Raw genomic sequence first — 20,773 nt, 5'->3', positions numbered from 1 at the left:
AATAATAAGGTGTATCCCATGTCGATTTACCGAATTAGCATCCCTAAGGAATGCCGTTCTCTAAAAAGTAGGTTCTGTATGGCGTGCCTCAAAAAGTCTATTAGAATAGCAAAAAACAAAAAGTATGGGATATTGAGTGAGCTTATTCGCTTGGAGGACACCATATATAATGAAGATCCGGCCAAACTGATTGATATCAATAAAAGGGTGGTGGAATTGGCGGAAGCTGTTTGTAGGAGTTCCAATAAGCAGTATGTCAAAAAGTTGAAATGGATTATTCATAAGCAAGTAAGAAGAGATAATAGGAAGAACCTTAGTACTTTCTATGTATGGGACCAGATAGTAATACCAAAGAAAATCAAGCAGGTTCTGGAGAAAGGCCCGAACTTTGTCCCCACTGAAGTAGGTGGTTGGGAAACGTCAGTACAGGAGATTGAGAGAGGGATTGTTGGACTGGATGCATTAGAAAAGGAATATTTTAGATGGAAAGCGGTCATTAACAAACGGCCGAAGAACAGGACGGATGGTATTACTAGTAGGGACATTTGGCTCACGAAGGAGTGGTTAAGGATTAATGATCTTGTGTTGACAAGAGCAGACAAGACTAAGCATTTGGTTATCATGAGAAGGCATAATTATAACAAGGAGTTGCATAGTTACATCAAAAAGACGGAATGTGAAATTGTTGGCAACAAGATAGTTGGAATGTTGGACAGAAGAGTCAGGAGGCTGGAGCGCTCGGGACTTTCTGCTGTTTTACCTTTTCTCAAGAAATGCTGGAACCCACGGCCCGGAACTCCAAGATTGTTTGCTTTCGCTAAAACCCACAAGACCGGAATGGAGTTAAGGTCAGTTGTAGAGAAATGCAGAGGACCCACCTTTATATTAGAAAAAAGGCTGCACGAATATTTATCCTCACACCTTGATGATGATAGCCTAGTGGCACAGNAATTATTTTTATGTTCTGTTTATGGAACATTTACGTTCCATTTTTTCGACCTGAAGATGGCCTATTAACTAGGCTGAAAACATTTGTTTTTTTGAATTATATTTATTTCTCGGCAAAAAAAGGTGTTTTGTTTCTTATTATTTAGTTGCTGAGCGCTTTTGATATTATTATATTTTGAATTCAATATTTTGAATTTTTGGAATTTGGAATGAATTTGAATGTTTATTCAAATTCGTTTATTTTAAATATATTGTTTTTGAGTTATCCGAAAAGTGGAAATGATTCAAATATTTATTAATTGCCAAAATGTTTACAATATGTGCCACTATTTACTTTCCTTCTTTATTATTTACATTTTATACTGACTAAAACTATCTCCTCCTCTTCCCTTGGGGTGGAATTTCCAAAAATCCCTTCTTAATGTGCATTCTCATGGCATACCCTACTAAAACGCAGTCAAAAATGCAAAAAACCGCATCTAAAATAGTACAATAGAAACTAAGTTCTTCAAGGTAATCCTTAACCCTCTACCTCTCCCCTGCAGGGATTTCCAAAAATTTCTTATTACGGTGCATTCTCATGATGTACCCTACTAAAATGCAGTTAAAGATAAAAAATTGCATCTAAAATAGTACAGTAGAAACTAATTTCTTTAGGATAAGCCTTAATCCTCTCCCTCTTCTTTGCGGGGAGGGGGAATTTCGAAAAATCCCTTTTTAGTGTACATTTTTGTGATGTACTCTTACTGTGTACCAAATTTCAACTTTCAACTCCTAATCTTTTGGATTTTGCACTTATTATTATTATCATTATTATCAACCCATCTTGATTATATTATAAGATTCTACTTTTTATAGTTGACGAACATGATGATGATTGCCGGAATGCTTTGAAAGAACTTGAAAATATTGATGATGATGCTGATGAAAATAAAATTCCATTTGTAAAAATTGACGATAGAAAAGTGGCTGACGAATACGGGATTGAAGATTTACCAATGCTTGTTTATTTTGAAAACAAAATACCCTATTTTTATGAAGGTAATGTTTTAAATTTGTGTTAATATAATATAAATTTAAAATATTTACATTTATATTACATTAACATATACAGTATTGAATATAATTTAACATTATAACATGTTATTAATATAAAATTATAATTGATACATTTCCAACAAAATTTAATAAATGTTATTGGCAACATGTCAATTATAATTCTTTAATGTTTTAATCAGTCATTCTTTTTAATAAATATTTAGTAATTAACATTTGCATATAGTAATGATAATGAATAATTACTATCAATATAGTTTACTGTTTATGCTGTTTGTCCTACAATTTTCAAATTGCAAACCTATAAATTCCCACTGTTGTCTGTCCTTCCTTAATCTCTAGAACAGTGTTAGATAGATGAAAGTCAAGACCAAATATGGAAAGCTTAGGGGCAGGAAGCCCAATTAACTGTACATGAATTTTTGGTCTAGACTGAAAGTCACATGATTTTAATTCAAAAATTGTTCCCAGAACAGAATTACATAGATGACTGGCATGACTGTGTTGTTATAATGAAAAGTGTGATGTACAGTACAAGGGCAAGACACTACTAATTTGAGATGGAGAGCATATATTTTAAATAAAATAAATTGAAAATATGATTAAAAATTACAGCTTGGTATTGTGATGAAATCACAATAAATAATTGCTTGTTTTATATTTAGTATGTTCAAAAATACTAATGATTAGTAAATCATAGAATTTGTCAGCAATGAAAATGTGAAACATTTTTTTAAATCAAAATTTCAATATCTTTTATAGGTGACTTAACAGATGAAGATGAAGTTCTGGAATGGCTGATTCATCAGAAAAATGCAGATGAAATAGAAGATATTACAGATAAAGTTTTAGATCAGATGATTGAAAAAACTGAATATTTAGCTGTATTTTTCTGTAAGCCATTTTATTATTATTGTTTTCTTTTAAAAAAAATATTTAATTTTATTTTTCATACATTCCAATTAATAAACTATTTAAATTTTATATTATTAATTTCAAGTAATAATATAGTATCATGGAAAGAAATTTGACAATTTATAGTGGTTAAATTTTTGATATTTGATGATCTTTTCCAATGTTTGGAAATTATACTATTTTATGAGATTACATTTTCACAAATGTAAATATGTTTAATTTGTAGTAGATTAATACCAAAAAGTATTCATAAAAAAAGTTATTTTATTAAATAATTTTCAAATTTGTTTAGAAATTTGTTAAATTTTTTACTTTATTTAATATTTTGTCAGTATAAAGCTTTATAAATATAAATCTGTAAATAATAATATTTACAATGCTCACTGTTGAAAATATCCATATTGAGGGAAATAATAAGGATAAATGCTTTGTGAATTTTTAATAATAATAATCAATAAAAAATAAACAAACAAACAGTAAGGCTTCAGAAAACTGCTTTACAGCATTTAGCATTCTATTTTCTTCTCATGCTGTTTAGAGCAGACAGTTCTCTTTAACAGGCTGCAGAGTCAGTAGACCAAACCCTTGACTCCAATTCCAATTCATAGAATTTTAGAAGTTTTGATTCTCACTCTTGTTTCTAAATAATAATTTAAAATATATTTTGATTGTATTAACCCAGAATTGAATTTCATCACTACCAAGTGAATCAACAGGCTACTATTTAAGCATTCTGTAAGTGAATCATTAGGCATTTCTGTCAAAACCAAAACTACTTTTTTCCCAGTGTTTTTCATCATCATCGTCATCATCATTCCATTCATCTTCAACCACACATTGACACAAAATGTATTCCATACTGTGGTTATAATAAAGTATTCAAAATTACAAATTCAACCTTAGCCATTTTGTATGGGTCTTTTGACAATAAAAATTTAGAATTAGCTAACACAGAATATATTTGAATATAAATTTCTGAAAAGAAAATAAATAATAATTAGTGATATGCAAAGAAAGATCACAAAAAGGGGAATCATCATAAAATAAGATCTTGTATTACAAGAGGCTCATATAATGCAAGATAAGTAGCTAATGCACTTTTTAGGAGCTTAATATAAAGTACATAAAAGAACAGGCTCCACAATCTTGTTCTTTAAGCCAAAATAACTTGCACTCAACCTTTTGGATGATTTTCAGATCATAGTTTATTATGAAAAAAAACTTTGAGAAGTGATTTTTTTACAATAAGTCAGTTCACAGTTTTCAGTGTTACCATTAGAAAATTTAGTAAATCTTAACCAACATTTCATTGATAAATGACTAGCCGACATGGAAAAGTTATAAGCCTGTTAATTAATGGTAGATCTTAGTTTGGATCTGAATTGAATATTCAGAAATTTTCATGGATGGCTCTAGTTATCTTCTATGTCCCTGAATAATCCATGATGGATATGAATAAAAGGAAAGAACTTTTAATCCTCATAGAATTCAAAAACACAGCATTTCCTAAAACATTATTTTTTAATAGCCAATTCTTAACTGCAAGATTCTTGGTATATAATTAAGGCTAATAATTGCTTAGGAATTATTTAATATTTATTTATTAATAATAAATTGAACTGAACTTAGTTGTTTTTGTTTTAAAATACTGTTTTATAGTGAAAATTAAATTTTTATATTTATTAAATACGGGGGCACTCTGATTGTCATGGCAAACGGTGACTTTTTGCTTACACCTGAGTTCATAGGACATTATCTGTTTTATTTTGATTTTCTGGTTTTCGTTTATATAATGTTTAATCCAAATATTATTCACTTATTGTTACTAATGGCTGGAATTGAACCAAATCTTGGATCTCTCCAAAAATCTTCAACGAAAAGAGGTAGACCTCTAATCAACCATATTACACAATCTTCACTTAATTTAAAATCTTTAGAAGATGAAAATAATTTGATTATGGAATATACTCAAGTACGAAGAGGAAAACTGACAACTTCGGTAAGTGAAAACTTTTAAATTACTTTAAAGGTTTTCACTTTACACAACCTTACTTTAAATTTTAAGTCTGTAACTTCAAATCTGAAATCTTTGGACCCTACAACTACAGTCCTTTGGATGAAGATTGTTGAACTTATTACTTTAAGTAAGGAAAAAATAGAAAATCAATTTACTCTTATTTGTAAAGAAATTAGTACTATCCATAATGAAATAAGTGCTTTTACGGGTCATCTTCACTCTATTAAGGTCAGTAATGAAAAACTTTGAATCCGAACTTACTAAACTAAGAATTGAGAAAGAGTTACTTCAATTTAATATTGACACACTGCATAACAAATTAAACAATAATAATTTAATAATATATGATTATTCAAAAATTTTTTCTGATAATAATGAAGATATACTGAATTTTTTGAATCATACATTGAAAATTTCTTCCAAAATGGACAAAGATATAAAATTAATTAATAAATTCCCCAACTCAAAAATTAATATTAAATGTTTAACTTTAAAATCGGTTCAATTGTGTAATAATATTATGTTGGCCTTTGGAAAGCAAAAACAAGTTATTGGGTCCATGGCAAAACTTAAATATATCAGCTGATCTGGTTATTGGTTCTAGAATGAGAAGAAAGGCTTTATTACCTTATTATATTGATTTAAAGAGTTGTAATGTACAAGTTAAACTAAGAGATGATTTTCTATTAATTAAACAGAAAAAAGTTACTTATAGTTTTTTATTAAAACAATTGGTTTATGCAGAGGATTTTTTAGAATATACTTCATAAATAATTCAATTTGCTTCCAATCTTTTAATATAATAAATAACGAAGTTTATAGCAGTAAAACTCAGGATATACCTCAGTTAAAAATAATAAATTGGAACTATAATGGTTTATTTAAAAAAAATTGATAAAATTGAATTTAAATACCTGTTACATGATTCCGATATAATGGGTCTAACGGAAACATGGTTGACCTCAATAAATGATGGATTTTCAAAAAATAATAATGAATTTAATATAATTTTGACAGCGGCGCATAAACCAATTGTCCCCGGTTGTCCATTTGGTGGTTTAACTTTATTTGTTAAGAAAAAAATGGGTGAAATAAAGTTTTTGCAAAAAACAGATAATTATATAGCAGCCTTAATTCAAATTATGAGTTTAGATTTCCAGTTGCTGAAAAAAAGATTAATTGTTATTATAGTAGTGTATATTCCACCAGATCAACTCCAGATTTTAAAGGAAGTATTCAAAACTATTGAAAAATGGATTAATCTTACTCCTTATGTTATAATAATTGGAGATTTTAATGCCAGAATAGCCCAACAAATGGATACAGAATACAGGGGTCCTAATTTATTGATTCAAAAAAACCCATAAATCAAAAGATAAAAAATATAACAAACTAGATATTCAGCTGCTTGAATATATGGATCAATTACAACTATATACATATTGAATAGTAGATTAAAAAATGATTTTCTAGCCAAATTTACCTGCTTAACTAATGCAGGATGTTCAACAATTGATCTAATAATATGTTCTGAGTTGTTCACAGACTTATGTACAGAGATTCAGGTATTAAACAATGACCTTTTTGACCATTTCCCTATAAGAATGTCAATTCAAATAGTAAAAAATTAACAAATTAAGAAGGAATCAAAATCACACCAGCAAATTCATTATAATTTTCAACAGTATCAACTTTTGATTGGTGAAAGAATTAAATATTTATTGAATTATGGTCCACCAGTGGGAATTGAAAATTATTTTCGATTTGAATTGGTAATCAAAGAATTTATACAAATATGTAATTCAAAATATAATAGAATACATAAATTTAAGAAGCCATGGTTCGATCTGAATTGTTATAAACTAAAAATGCAGAAGAATAAAGTTTTATACAATTTAGAAAAGATAATTCAACTGAATCACTTAAATATTATAAACAAATAAAAACATCATATTTTAATTTATTAAAAGTTAAAAAGTCAAATTATTTTAAAAATTTACAACAGAGAATGTTAATAAATAAAAATAATCAATTATTTTGGTCAACAATTAATAATTTGAGAAAAATTCACTCTGACAACTGGATATAGATTTTTCTATATGGTCTCAATATTTCAACAGATTTTCGAGCATAGAAAACTTAATATTTAAACATCAAACATCTCAGATGAATGATATTCTGGACCCAGTATTAACGTATGATGAATTGGAATATTCAATTCGAAAATTAAAAATAAAATCAGTGCCAGGACAGATTTAATTACTAATAAATTTATAAAATTCTTACCTCTGTCTGGGAAGCATTTACTTCTTGGTATATTTAATTATTTTTATGATTCTTTAATCTTCCCACCATCATGAAACTCTGTTAAGTTATTAATGTGAGACCTGAAAGGCCCTGGGTCTAATTTAATAATTTTTATTAAATATGTTTAAATATTGACACAAAATATTACTTCATTTTTGTGGAAAACTAGTGTTTTGGATGTGGGAAAAGATAGATAACAGATGTAACTTCCTTTAAGGGAAGTCCGTACATCCTTTGTTTTTCCCTTATCCGTTAAAAATCTCGCTCAGATGGGAACTATCTACCCCTCTTGATTCCCCTTTTCATCCGTTCACATGAACGAATTTCAAGCAGATGATTGGTCGAAATTCTTGAGATATAAGGGAAATTTGGCCGAATTTGAGGAGTTCAGCGACGGAGTTCTTCGACCGACCCGAAAGCGTCAAACTCCACACAGTTTTCCTCATGATGACCAACGCCCTTAAACGAGTCACATAGACTAAGTCCCGAGTCTGCACGTAGAAGTGATACTTTTATATTTGTGCACATATCGATCTCCCATACAAAGAAGTAAATGAACTTTATCTCCAAAGTGACCTATCTACAGAGAAGAAGACGAACGACAACTGAATCAGGTTGTATGTTTTTTAACAATTTTGTGAGCTCTCTCTCTCGATCGCGAATAGGGTATAATATAAGCTTAGCGATCTCCCGATGTGTATAATATTTGTAGTAGTTTTGTCTCTCGTTTATCCACATTTTGTATGATTTGTTTTCTTGTTTTATTAAATTTATTATTTTGGTTTCAATTAAAAATGTCTTGTGTTTGTGTGACCGAATCAGATCTCATACGCGTGTTTGTCCGCAGAACTTAATTGAAAAACTGGTGTCAGTCCTGACGAGCATCTGAACTTTGCAGTTCGGATCAACTAGCGGTTATCGCTCTCCTATGAAAGTTTAGAGAACCGATCTCACGATCGTGGCCAGTAAGTGATATAGGGAATCTACCTATACCCTTGGCTGATCTCACATTAATGATTTATAAAAAAGGAAACAGACTATAACCAGAAAATTATCGAACTATTGCACTTTTATCTACTATAAGAAAATGTTTCACATCCATACTTCAGCATGTTTTCAAAAATGGACTATAAATCAAAACTTAAATTCAATGTAGCAATTTGCATTTGTAAAAACTAAGGGCACCAAATTGGCCATATTCCTGTTAACTTCATTAATTCAAACTTATGTAATAAAAAAACTAAGAAAAATTTATGCAGCATTTATTGATATAGCTAAGACCTTCAATTCTGTATATGTTCCTGCTCTGGTTAATAAATTAAAAATATTAGGGCTGGTAATAAATTTGCTGATATAATCATGAAGCTTTTTTCTGCATACAAAATCAATATTGCATATGGAAATAAATTACATCTTGAATTAATTATAAATAGAGGAATCTTACAAGGTGACCCACTTTTACCATATCTGTTCAACTTTTATATTAATGACATTGACAACTTGTTTTTAAATGACTCAGAAGGAATAAATATATATTTATACATGGTAGAACATTTCATTATATTTTATATGTGGATGATCTGGTTTTATTGGCCGCGACCAAGATAACTCTACAACACAAGCTCATTAAAATAAATGATTACTTGAACTCTATATTCCTATCAATAAATATTGCTAAATTTAAAATAATTATTTTCAGAAATAATATCAAATTATCTAACAAGAGAAAGCTTTTTATTTAAATGGTCAACCTTTTGAATTAGTTCATAATATAAAATATCTAGGTACGATTTTTAACTGGAATGGTAAATTCCAGATGCATTTGAAACATCTTAATGTAAAAATCAATTAATTAATTAATAATACTCTTTATTTAAGTGCAAGTTTAAAAATTTAAAATTTAAAATTGCATATGAGAATGTTTAACTCAATTATTATGCCAGTTCAATTTGGGCCATTGATCTATTTTATAATTTGGAAAAATATCATATTATATTCTTACGTAAATTATATAAATTTGAACACACAGTTCTAGTATATGCTATACGATCAGAAACTAACAGATATCAACTATTTCCATTCTTTTTGAAAAGATTAATAAAATTTTATTATTGACTACTAAATACAAAAGATGATAATGTTAAATTCTTATTTTATGTTATGAATACTCAAATGAAAAATGATAATGTTAATAAACAACATGGTGTTATAAGTTTAACAAAGTTTTACAATCATTTGGAATATCAAGTACATTATTTGATAATTTGATGGATAACTGGAGACAAGCTTATACTATGATGATGGAATCAGTGTTTTTACATTCAATGATTGAAGACCAAAATTCAATTCTGAACTCAACATATCGACCTTGGTATCTACATATATTAAATTTTCCCACACAATCGAATATTATTAAAATGAACTCATCTATAAACGCTAAACAAATTTTAATTCAGTTAAGACTTAATCAATATTCATTAATAATAAATAATACCTATATTGATTTTTCAAGAGCTTATTATTGGTGTGGCTCCAACAATTTTTCTGCAATTCACTTACTCTGTGACTGCATGGCTTTAAAAGACTATCAACAAAAACTTCAAACTTTAGAAATAATTTCTATAAATAAAGGGATAAACTATAGAGCTATTTTAAGTGATCTATCATGAATAAATATGTATAAAATTGTTAACTTTTTTTCTCAAATTGTTAATGTATTAAATAATGTCATACAATTTGATTAATTATATTATTGTTTACTTGTTAAGATTAATTAATAACATCAGGCCACTTACAGTAATGTTTTAGATTAAGAATAATTCCCCCTTGTAACAAGGTTTCCTTATTATGGATGATGATGATGATATTTATTAAATATTAAGCTATTTGTTGCTTTCAGGAAAATATTAAAATAAAATATATTGATTTCAAAATGCTATTTATTTAATGAATAAATTATTTAGATTAAAAACAAGATTTTCCATAAACTTTTTTTACAGTTTTGGTAAAATAAGCAATTAAAGAATTAATAATGAAGATTTCTTTGCTTTACAGTTATATACAAAAATAAATATGTAGCATCTAAAATAATTGAATGTCAAAGTAATAAAATAAAAAATGTTAGGCTATTATGTTATGAACATTTTTTTTCAATAGATCAAGTATTAAATGACAACTGAATCTTTGTTACATCATTATTAACTATTTATAAAATTAGAGTAGATCTGAATATCATATAAAATAAATTTTAGATTTAAGCTGGAATATATTTTTCAGATGATAAAGATAATCCAACATCACAGGAAATTTTAAAGGAATTAGAAAATATTGATGATGAAGCTGATGATAAAGGCTTATTATTTGTCAGGATTGATGATGAAGAAGTTGCCAGAGAATACGGTATTGATGATGAACTTCCAATTCTTGTATATTTTGAAAACCAAATTCCTTTTATTTATCAAGGTAATAAAATATTGATTTATTAAATTTTAACTTAAACTTAACATAATAATTCATTATTTTTTATTTTTTGGAATAAAAAAACATGAAAATCTCTCTTAGTTTACCTTTTTTTTTTGGTCTCTAATAAAGCAATGAAGTATACATATTAAGGACATTGGAGAGAAAAATTTTTTAATAATTTTTATATCTGACAATAAATTTTTTTTAATTACTATCCATTTGTTAAATAGATATACAATAATTTCTTTCTTTGTTATTAAAAATATTGTATAGAATAATTTAATAAAATATTTTCTTGTTTACCTTTAGACTCGTTAAATATTTCTAAAAATACTGTATTATTTGTTAGTTTAGAGATGTGCATTTAGAATGTGGTGATAAAAATGAACTGAATATAATAGTTAAAATGTTACAGATTTTTAAGTTTTAAAATTTGTCTAATTAAACTGCTTTTATTTTAATTAAAATAATGATCTTCATTACTTCTTTAGTCTATAAATAGAAACAGATTCATTTTGTTAATGAAACTATTCCTAATTTTGTTTTTTTTAATGATAAACAAATGACAAATAACAACTTTTTAAGTCTCTTATAAGTGAGATAAATATAGGTAATGAAGATTATTGTGAATTTTTAGTTTTTTATAATACATTATATGGAATTATAAATTTTGAAAATGTAATTTATTGTTCTTGCTTTATACTTTAATTAATTTAAATATCAAGCAAAAATAATGATATGTATAGGTTAAGAAATGTCTCTTGGGAAGTTGTTGTTTAGTTCTATAGCATTTCCAAGAATCTTAATTAGTCATAACCAATATCAACAGCTATAACCCACTAGTTATATATTAAGGCCAAATGATTGCCAGATTATTTTGGCTATATTCCTATTATTATTAATAATTAAATGCTATGTAATTTGGCAATAGAGAAAGGTGTTAGGTGCCATCACTTGCTAAATTTAATAATTATAATTAATGATGATTCTCAAACACAAAACCGTGCTGCTATTTAAGCACTTGGTGTGTTTTTCATCTTTATTCAGTTGATACGAGTATAACTACACGTTTTGGGCACCTCCCCTCATCAGCCAACATTAGGTTCTTTACAAACTTGAAAGGTGTACACATGTATAAGAGCAATGCAGTTTCATATATCTGCCTTAAGTTTTACAATTATACCACATTTACTAGTGAGACTCAGAATATACTTTTCCAACAATGAATTCAAAAGTAGGCTTCACCAATATGAAATTTACATACATCTGAGGAGCAAGTTTTTAATTTTGATAAACAATTCCAACATTGAACCTTACTTTTACATAAATGTGATATATTTTATGTTTTTTATATTTACAAATAAAAGAAAGACCAACTAGTAGACTTAGTTAAGTTCTACTTTACAAATTACACATCGATACAGGGTATATCAATGTGTAATTTGTAAAGTAGAACTAATTAATTAATTTAATTAATTTAAAAATAAAAAAATTTACTTTCTTGTACATTATCATTACATATTACTTATTTACATCACTCAATTGGAAAAAATTTCAGCAAAATTTAGATTGTTCAAGAATGCTACCATTATATTATAAATTTGTGGGTAGTTATTTAATAGTAGTAATAAGCTAACCATAAGGTCTGATATAATTTCTATGAAATTATATCAGACTTAAATTTATGTGTTTGAGAATCATCATTTAGAAATATTTATTGGAAATAATTTTTGAATAGTGGTTTATATTATTGAGATATATAACAAGATTGAAATAGTATATAAGATTCTTTTAAAATATATTAGGAGATTTAAAAAATGAAGATGAGGTTTTGAAGTGGCTTGTTAAACAAATGACTTCAGATGAAATTGAAGATGTCACAGACAAAATGACTGATACTCTTATTGATACACATGAGCATGTTGCAGTTCTTTTCTGTAAGATAATCTGTTTTTAATTATTAAAGTATTGTTTGTTAATTTTAACATTTATATAAAATTATTAGAATAAGCTATTTAATTTTTATATTTAAATTTTAATTATTATTTATTTCTGGTGTTCTTAAAATTAAAAAGTTAATTCCTTTTTTTAATACAGTTTTTTTTTAAAACTGTAAATAAAATATTATACTTATGGAAAATAAACTCAAATAAAATTAAATCTGGAGAAAGATGAAGTAGCAAAATAATCATTAATTGTTTTGCCATTTCCAACAAAAAACATTTTCCAGCTTGAGACTGCTGTCCTTCCCACCTTCATCAACCACATTCTGCTATATGCATGTATGGCGACAATATTCTCATAATCTGGAAGAACAAATCCTGTATCCAAGAATTCCTGTAAAAAAATCAATAACAACACTTATGGTCTTTGGCTCTGCCTTGAACAAGACAACAATCAAACTATTCATTTCCTGGATCTCCAGCTTTCCTCATCCAAAGGAAGCATAACTCAGGTTTATAGAAAACATATACACCATCCAACTTTCATTCTTGCCTCTTTCCATGATCCCTTCACATTCAAGATGACCAAGTTCAGGACCTTCACCCATTCATTGGACACATAACAGAAATACAGAGCTTCTTACAATCACCTAGTATGCAACTCAGTATGGCTACTCCCCACATACTACTAAAGGCCTTATACATTGTCTTTCCTCTGCCACTTCCTCCTCACCAATAAATCATACTCTGTACCAGAGCCGTAACTAGGGTATGGCCAATGTTAATTGCATCTGTATGTAAAAATGTTACTGTTAACTATTTGTATTCCTCTGTAAATATTGTTTTAATAAAGGCGATGCGGGCGCCCATGGGGTCCTGTGGGGGCCTTATGGTTGCTTATTTCACACTTTCCTATCTTCCTTTATTTCCTCTGCTCTCTAACTCTTACTTTCTTTTACTCTTCCTTCCTATTCATACAGGGGTAAAGTTTGCACTAAATTGCAGATAGCCCCTCTTGTCTTTTATTAGAATAGAATAGAATAGGGTATGGCCAATGTGGTCCCCGTCATAGGCGCCAATTTAATAAAGGTGCCAACGAGAAGGTTTCGAGAAGGTGCTCTGTACACAGTTTATAGGACCGTCACTACAACAGGAAGCTAGCCTCCCTTTACAGGGAAGTATCCAAGAAAAATAAACTTTTGTTTACCCTTTCATAGAAGTCCTTCAATTTACTTCCTTCTCTGCAATGCTCTGTCCAGACATGCACCTCCAACCAGGATCTATACTATCCCTGTCAAAGATCATATATAGATCTAGCTGCCACTTAGAATACATAGGTGCTACAATGTGCCCTTTAAGCACTAGCCTTAAAGAACATCAGACGTCCATCATGAAAGGACTGGCCAATATGGCATTGGCTATCTACACCTCCGACACTGACATTGTTATGGAATTTGACAAGACATGCCTCTTACATAGCTCTTCCAGGCAANTACCTTATTATATTGATTTAAAGAGTCGTAATGTACAAGTTAAACTACGAGATGATTTTCTACTAATTAAACAGAAAAAAGTTACTTATAGTTTTTTTATTAAAACAATTGGTTTATGCAGAGGATTTTTTAGCATATACTTCATAAATAATTCAATTTACTCCCAATCTTTGAATATAATAAGTAATGAAGTTGATAGCAGTAAAACTCAGAATATACCTCAGTTAAAAATAATAAATTGGAACTGTAATGGTTTATTGAAAAGAAATTGATAAAATTGAATTTAAATACATGTTAAATGATTCCAACATTATGGGTTTAATGGAAATACGGTTGACCTCAATAAATGGTGGATTTTCAAAAAATAATAACAAATTTAATATAATTTCAACGGTGGCACATAAACCGAATGGCCTCAGTCGTCCATTTGGTGGTTTAACTTTATTTATTAAGAAAAAAATTGGGTGAAATACAGTTTTCGCAGAAAGCAGATGATTATATAGCAGCCTTAATTCAAATTATGAGTCCAGATTTTCAGTTGCTGAAAAAAAGTTATTAATTGTTATTATATTAGTGTATATTCCATCGGATCAACTCCAGATTTTAAAGGAAGTATTCAAAACTATTGAAAAATGGATTAATCTTACTCCTTATGTTATAATAATTGGAGATTTTAATGCCAGAATAGCCCAACAAATGGATACAGAATACAGGGGTCCTAATTTATTGATTCAAAAAAACCCATAAATCAAAAGATAAAAAATATAACAAACTAGATATTCAGCTGCTTGAATATATGGATCAATTACAACTATATACATATTGAATAGTAGATTAAAAAATGATTTTCTAGCCAAATTTACCTGCTTAACTAATGCAGGATGTTCAACAATTGATCTAATAATATGTTCTGAGTTGTTCACAGACTTATGTACAGAGATTCAGGTATTAAACAATGACCTTTTTGACCATTTCCCTATAAGAATGTCAATTCAAATAGTAAAAAATTAACAAATTAAGAAGGAATCAAAATCACACCAGCAAATTCATTATAATTTTCAACAGTATCAACTTTTGATTGGTGAAAGAATTAAATATTTATTGAATTATGGTCCACCAGTGGGAATTGAAAATTATTTTCGATTTGAATTGGTAATCAAAGAATTTATACAAATATGTAATTCAAAATATAATAGAATACATAAATTTAAGAAGCCATGGTTCGATCTGAATTGTTATAAACTAAAAATGCAGAAGAATAAAGTTTTATACAATTTAGAAAAGATAATTCAACTGAATCACTTAAATATTATAAACAAATAAAAACATCATATTTTAATTTATTAAAAGTTAAAAAGTCAAATTATTTTAAAAATTTACAACAGAGAATGTTAATAAATAAAAATAATCAATTATTTTGGTCAACAATTAATAATTTGAGAAAAATTCACTCTGACAACTGGATATAGATTTTTCTATATGGTCTCAATATTTCAACAGATTTTCGAGCATAGAAAACTTACTATTTAATTAAACATCAAACATCTCAGATGAATGATATTCTGGACCCAGTATTAACGTATGATGAATTGGAATATTCAATTCGAAAATTAAAAATAAAATCAGTGCCAGGACAGATTTAATTACTAATAAATTTATAAAATTCTTACCTCTGTCTGGGAAGCATTTACTTCTTGGTATATTTAATTATTTTTATGATTCTTTAATCTTCCCACCATCATGAAACTCTGTTAAGTTATTAATGTGAGACCTGAAAGGCCCTGGGTCTAATTTAATAATTTTTATTAAATATGTTTAAATATTGACACAAAATATTACTTCATTTTTGTGGAAAACTAGTGTTTTGGATGTGGGAAAAGATAGATAACAGATGTAACTTCCTTTAAGGGAAGTCCGTACATCCTTTGTTTTTCCCTTATCCGTTAAAAATCTCGCTCAGATGGGAACTATCTACCCCTCTTGATTCCCCTTTTCATCCGTTCACATGAACGAATTTCAAGCAGATGATTGGTCGAAATTCTTGAGATATAAGGGAAATTTGGCCGAATTTGAGGAGTTCAGCGACGGAGTTCTTCGACCGACCCGAAAGCGTCAAACTCCACACAGTTTTCCTCATGATGACCAACGCCCTTAAACGAGTCACATAGACTAAGTCCCGAGTCTGCACGTAGAAGTGATACTTTTATATTTGTGCACATATCGATCTCCCATACAAAGAAGTAAATGAACTTTATCTCCAAAGTGACCTATCTACAGAGAAGAAGACGAACGACAACTGAATCAGGTTGTATGTTTTTTAACAATTTTGTGAGCTCTCTCTCTCGATCGCGAATAGGGTATAATATAAGCTTAGCGATCTCCCGATGTGTATAATATTTGTAGTAGTTTTGTCTCTCGTTTATCCACATTTTGTATGATTTGTTTTCTTGTTTTATTAAATTTATTATTTTGGTTTCAATTAAAAATGTCTTGTGTTTGTGTGACCGAATCAGATCTCATACGCGTGTTTGTCCGCAGAACTTAATTGAAAAACTGGTGTCAGTCCTGACGAGCATCTGAACTTTGCAGTTCGGATCAACTAGCGGTTATCGCTCTCCTATGAAAGTTTAGAGAACCGATCTCACGATCGTGGCCAGTAAGTGATATAGGGAATCTACCTATACCCTTGGCTGATCTCACATTAATGATTTATAAAAAAGGAAACAGACTATAACCAGAAAATTATCGAACTATTGCACTTTTATCTACTATAAGAAAATGTTTCACATCCATACTTCAGCATGTTTTCAAAAATGGACTATAAATCAAAACTTAAATTCAATGTAGCAATTTGCATTTGTAAAAACTAAGGGCACCAAATTGGCCATATTCCTGTTAACTTCATTAATTCAAACTTATGTAATAAAAAAACTAAGAAAAATTTATGCAGCATTTATTGATATAGCTAAGACCTTCAATTCTGTATATGTTCCTGCTCTGGTTAATAAATTAAAAATATTAGGGCTGGTAATAAATTTGCTGATATAATCATGAAGCTTTTTTCTGCATACAAAATCAATATTGCATATGGAAATAAATTACATCTTGAATTAATTATAAATAGAGGAATCTTACAAGGTGACCCACTTTTACCATATCTGTTCAACTTTTATATTAATGACATTGACAACTTGTTTTTAAATGACTCAGAAGGAATAAATATATATTTATACATGGTAGAACATTTCATTATATTTTATATGTGGATGATCTGGTTTTATTGGCCGCGACCAAGATAACTCTACAACACAAGCTCATTAAAATAAATGATTACTTGAACTCTATATTCCTATCAATAAATATTGCTAAATTTAAAATAATTATTTTCAGAAATAATATCAAATTATCTAACAAGAGAAAGCTTTTTATTTAAATGGTCAACCTTTTGAATTAGTTCATAATATAAAATATCTAGGTACGATTTTTAACTGGAATGGTAAATTCCAGATGCATTTGAAACATCTTAATGTAAAAATCAATTAATTAATTAATAATACTCTTTATTTAAGTGCAAGTTTAAAAATTTAAAATTTAAAATTGCATATGAGAATGTTTAACTCAATTATTATGCCAGTTCAATTTGGGCCATTGATCTATTTTATAATTTGGAAAAATATCATATTATATTCTTACGTAAATTATATAAATTTGAACACACAGTTCTAGTATATGCTATACGATCAGAAACTAACAGATATCAACTATTTCCATTCTTTTTGAAAAGATTAATAAAATTTTATTATTGACTACTAAATACAAAAGATGATAATGTTAAATTCTTATTTTATGTTATGAATACTCAAATGAAAAATGATAATGTTAATAAACAACATGGTGTTATAAGTTTAACAAAGTTTTACAATCATTTGGAATATCAAGTACATTATTTGATAATTTGATGGATAACTGGAGACAAGCTTATACTATGATGATGGAATCAGTGTTTTTACATTCAATGATTGAAGACCAAAATTCAATTCTGAACTCAACATATCGACCTTGGTATCTACATATATTAAATTTTCCCACACAATCGAATATTATTAAAATGAACTCATCTATAAACGCTAAACAAATTTTAATTCAGTTAAGACTTAATCAATATTCATTAATAATAAATAATACCTATATTGATTTTTCAAGAGCTTATTATTGGTGTGGCTCCAACAATTTTTCTGCAATTCACTTACTCTGTGACTGCATGGCTTTAAAAGACTATCAACAAAAACTTCAAACTTTAGAAATAATTTCTATAAATAAAGGGATAAACTATAGAGCTATTTTAAGTGATCTATCATGAATAAATATGTATAAAATTGTTAACTTTTTTTCTCAAATTGTTAATGTATTAAATAATGTCATACAATTTGATTAATTATATTATTGTTTACTTGTTAAGATTAATTAATAACATCAGGCCACTTACAGTAATGTTTTAGATTAAGAATAATTCCCCCTTGTAACAAGGTTTCCTTATTATGGATGATGATGATGATATTTATTAAATATTAAGCTATTTGTTGCTTTCAGGAAAATATTAAAATAAAATATATTGATTTCAAAATGCTATTTATTTAATGAATAAATTATTTAGATTAAAAACAAGATTTTCCATAAACTTTTTTTACAGTTTTGGTAAAATAAGCAATTAAAGAATTAATAATGAAGATTTCTTTGCTTTACAGTTATATACAAAAATAAATATGTAGCATCTAAAATAATTGAATGTCAAAGTAATAAAATAAAAAATGTTAGGCTATTATGTTATGAACATTTTTTTTCAATAGATCAAGTATTAAATGACAACTGAATCTTTGTTACATCATTATTAACTATTTATAAAATTAGAGTAGATCTGAATATCATATAAAATAAATTTTAGATTTAAGCTGGAATATATTTTTCAGATGATAAAGATAATCCAACATCACAGGAAATTTTAAAGGAATTAGAAAATATTGATGATGAAGCTGATGATAAAGGCTTATTATTTGTCAGGATTGATGATGAAGAAGTTGCCAGAGAATACGGTATTGATGATGAACTTCCAATTCTTGTATATTTTGAAAACCAAATTCCTTTTATTTATCAAGGTAATAAAATATTGATTTATTAAATTTTAACTTAAACTTAACATAATAATTCATTATTTTTTATTTTTTGGAATAAAAAAACATGAAAATCTCTCTTAGTTTACCTTTTTTTTTTGGTCTCTAATAAAGCAATGAAGTATACATATTAAGGACATTGGAGAGAAAAATTTTTTAATAATTTTTATATCTGACAATAAATTTTTTTTAATTACTATCCATTTGTTAAATAGATATACAATAATTTCTTTCTTTGTTATTAAAAATATTGTATAGAATAATTTAATAAAATATTTTCTTGTTTACCTTTAGACTCGTTAAATATTTCTAAAAATACTGTATTATTTGTTAGTTTAGAGATGTGCATTTAGAATGTGGTGATAAAAATGAACTGAATATAATAGTTAAAATGTTACAGATTTTTAAGTTTTAAAATTTGTCTAATTAAACTGCTTTTATTTTAATTAAAATAATGATCTTCATTACTTCTTTAGTCTATAAATAGAAACAGATTCATTTTGTTAATGAAACTATTCCTAATTTTGTTTTTTTTAATGATAAACAAATGACAAATAACAACTTTTTAAGTCTCTTATAAGTGAGATAAATATAGGTAATGAAGATTATTGTGAATTTTTAGTTTTTTATAATACATTATATGGAATTATAAATTTTGAAAATGTAATTTATTGTTCTTGCTTTATACTTTAATTAATTTAAATATCAAGCAAAAATAATGATATGTATAGGTTAAGAAATGTCTCTTGGGAAGTTGTTGTTTAGTTCTATAGCATTTCCAAGAATCTTAATTAGTCATAACCAATATCAACAGCTATAACCCACTAGTTATATATTAAGGCCAAATGATTGCCAGATTATTTTGGCTATATTCCTATTATTATTAATAATTAAATGCTATGTAATTTGGCAATAGAGAAAGGTGTTAGGTGCCATCACTTGCTAAATTTAATAATTATAATTAATGATGATTCTCAAACACAAAACCGTGCTGCTATTTAAGCACTTGGTGTGTTTTTCATCTTTATTCAGTTGATACGAGTATAACTACACGTTTTGGGCACCTCCCCTCATCAGCCAACATTAGGTTCTTTACAAACTTGAAAGGTGTACACATGTATAAGAGCAATGCAGTTTCATATATCTGCCTTAAGTTTTACAATTATACCACATTTACTAGTGAGACTCAGAATATACTTTTCCAACAATGAATTCAAAAGTAGGCTTCACCAATATGAAATTTACATACATCTGAGGAGCAAGTTTTTAATTTTGATAAACAATTCCAACATTGAACCTTACTTTTACATAAATGTGATATATTTTATGTTTTTTATATTTACAAATAAAAGAAAGACCAACTAGTAGACTTAGTTAAGTTCTACTTTACAAATTACACATCGATACAGGGTATATCAATGTGTAATTTGTAAAGTAGAACTAATTAATTAATTTAATTAATTT

At 27.6% G+C, this 20,773-nt stretch overlaps 1 protein-coding gene across 1 annotated transcript in view; it reads left to right on the top strand.

Moving 5' to 3' along the window:
* Positions 1 to 20,773, top strand: part of LOC111614584 — a gene marked incomplete at its 3' end in the record, with an annotated part of 119,178 nt that overhangs the window by 40,677 nt on the left and 57,728 nt on the right. Inside the window, exons 7-11 of the mRNA XM_023355955.1 lie at positions 1,807 to 1,989; positions 2,767 to 2,898; positions 10,520 to 10,705; positions 12,511 to 12,642; positions 19,109 to 19,294. Coding sequence (XP_023211723.1) covers positions 1,807 to 1,989; positions 2,767 to 2,898; positions 10,520 to 10,705; positions 12,511 to 12,642; positions 19,109 to 19,294 — 819 coding nt within the window. The remainder of the gene's footprint in view (positions 1 to 1,806; positions 1,990 to 2,766; positions 2,899 to 10,519; positions 10,706 to 12,510; positions 12,643 to 19,108; positions 19,295 to 20,773) is intronic.

The sequence above is a fragment of the Centruroides sculpturatus genome, unplaced genomic scaffold, assembly GCF_000671375.1.
Source record: "Centruroides sculpturatus isolate CEXI.00-Female unplaced genomic scaffold, Cexi_2.0 scaffold1793, whole genome shotgun sequence".
Taxonomy (NCBI): Eukaryota; Metazoa; Arthropoda; class Arachnida; order Scorpiones; family Buthidae; genus Centruroides; species Centruroides sculpturatus.
Note: the sequence above shows the minus strand (reverse complement) of the source record. Positions and strands in the feature narration are given on the sequence as shown.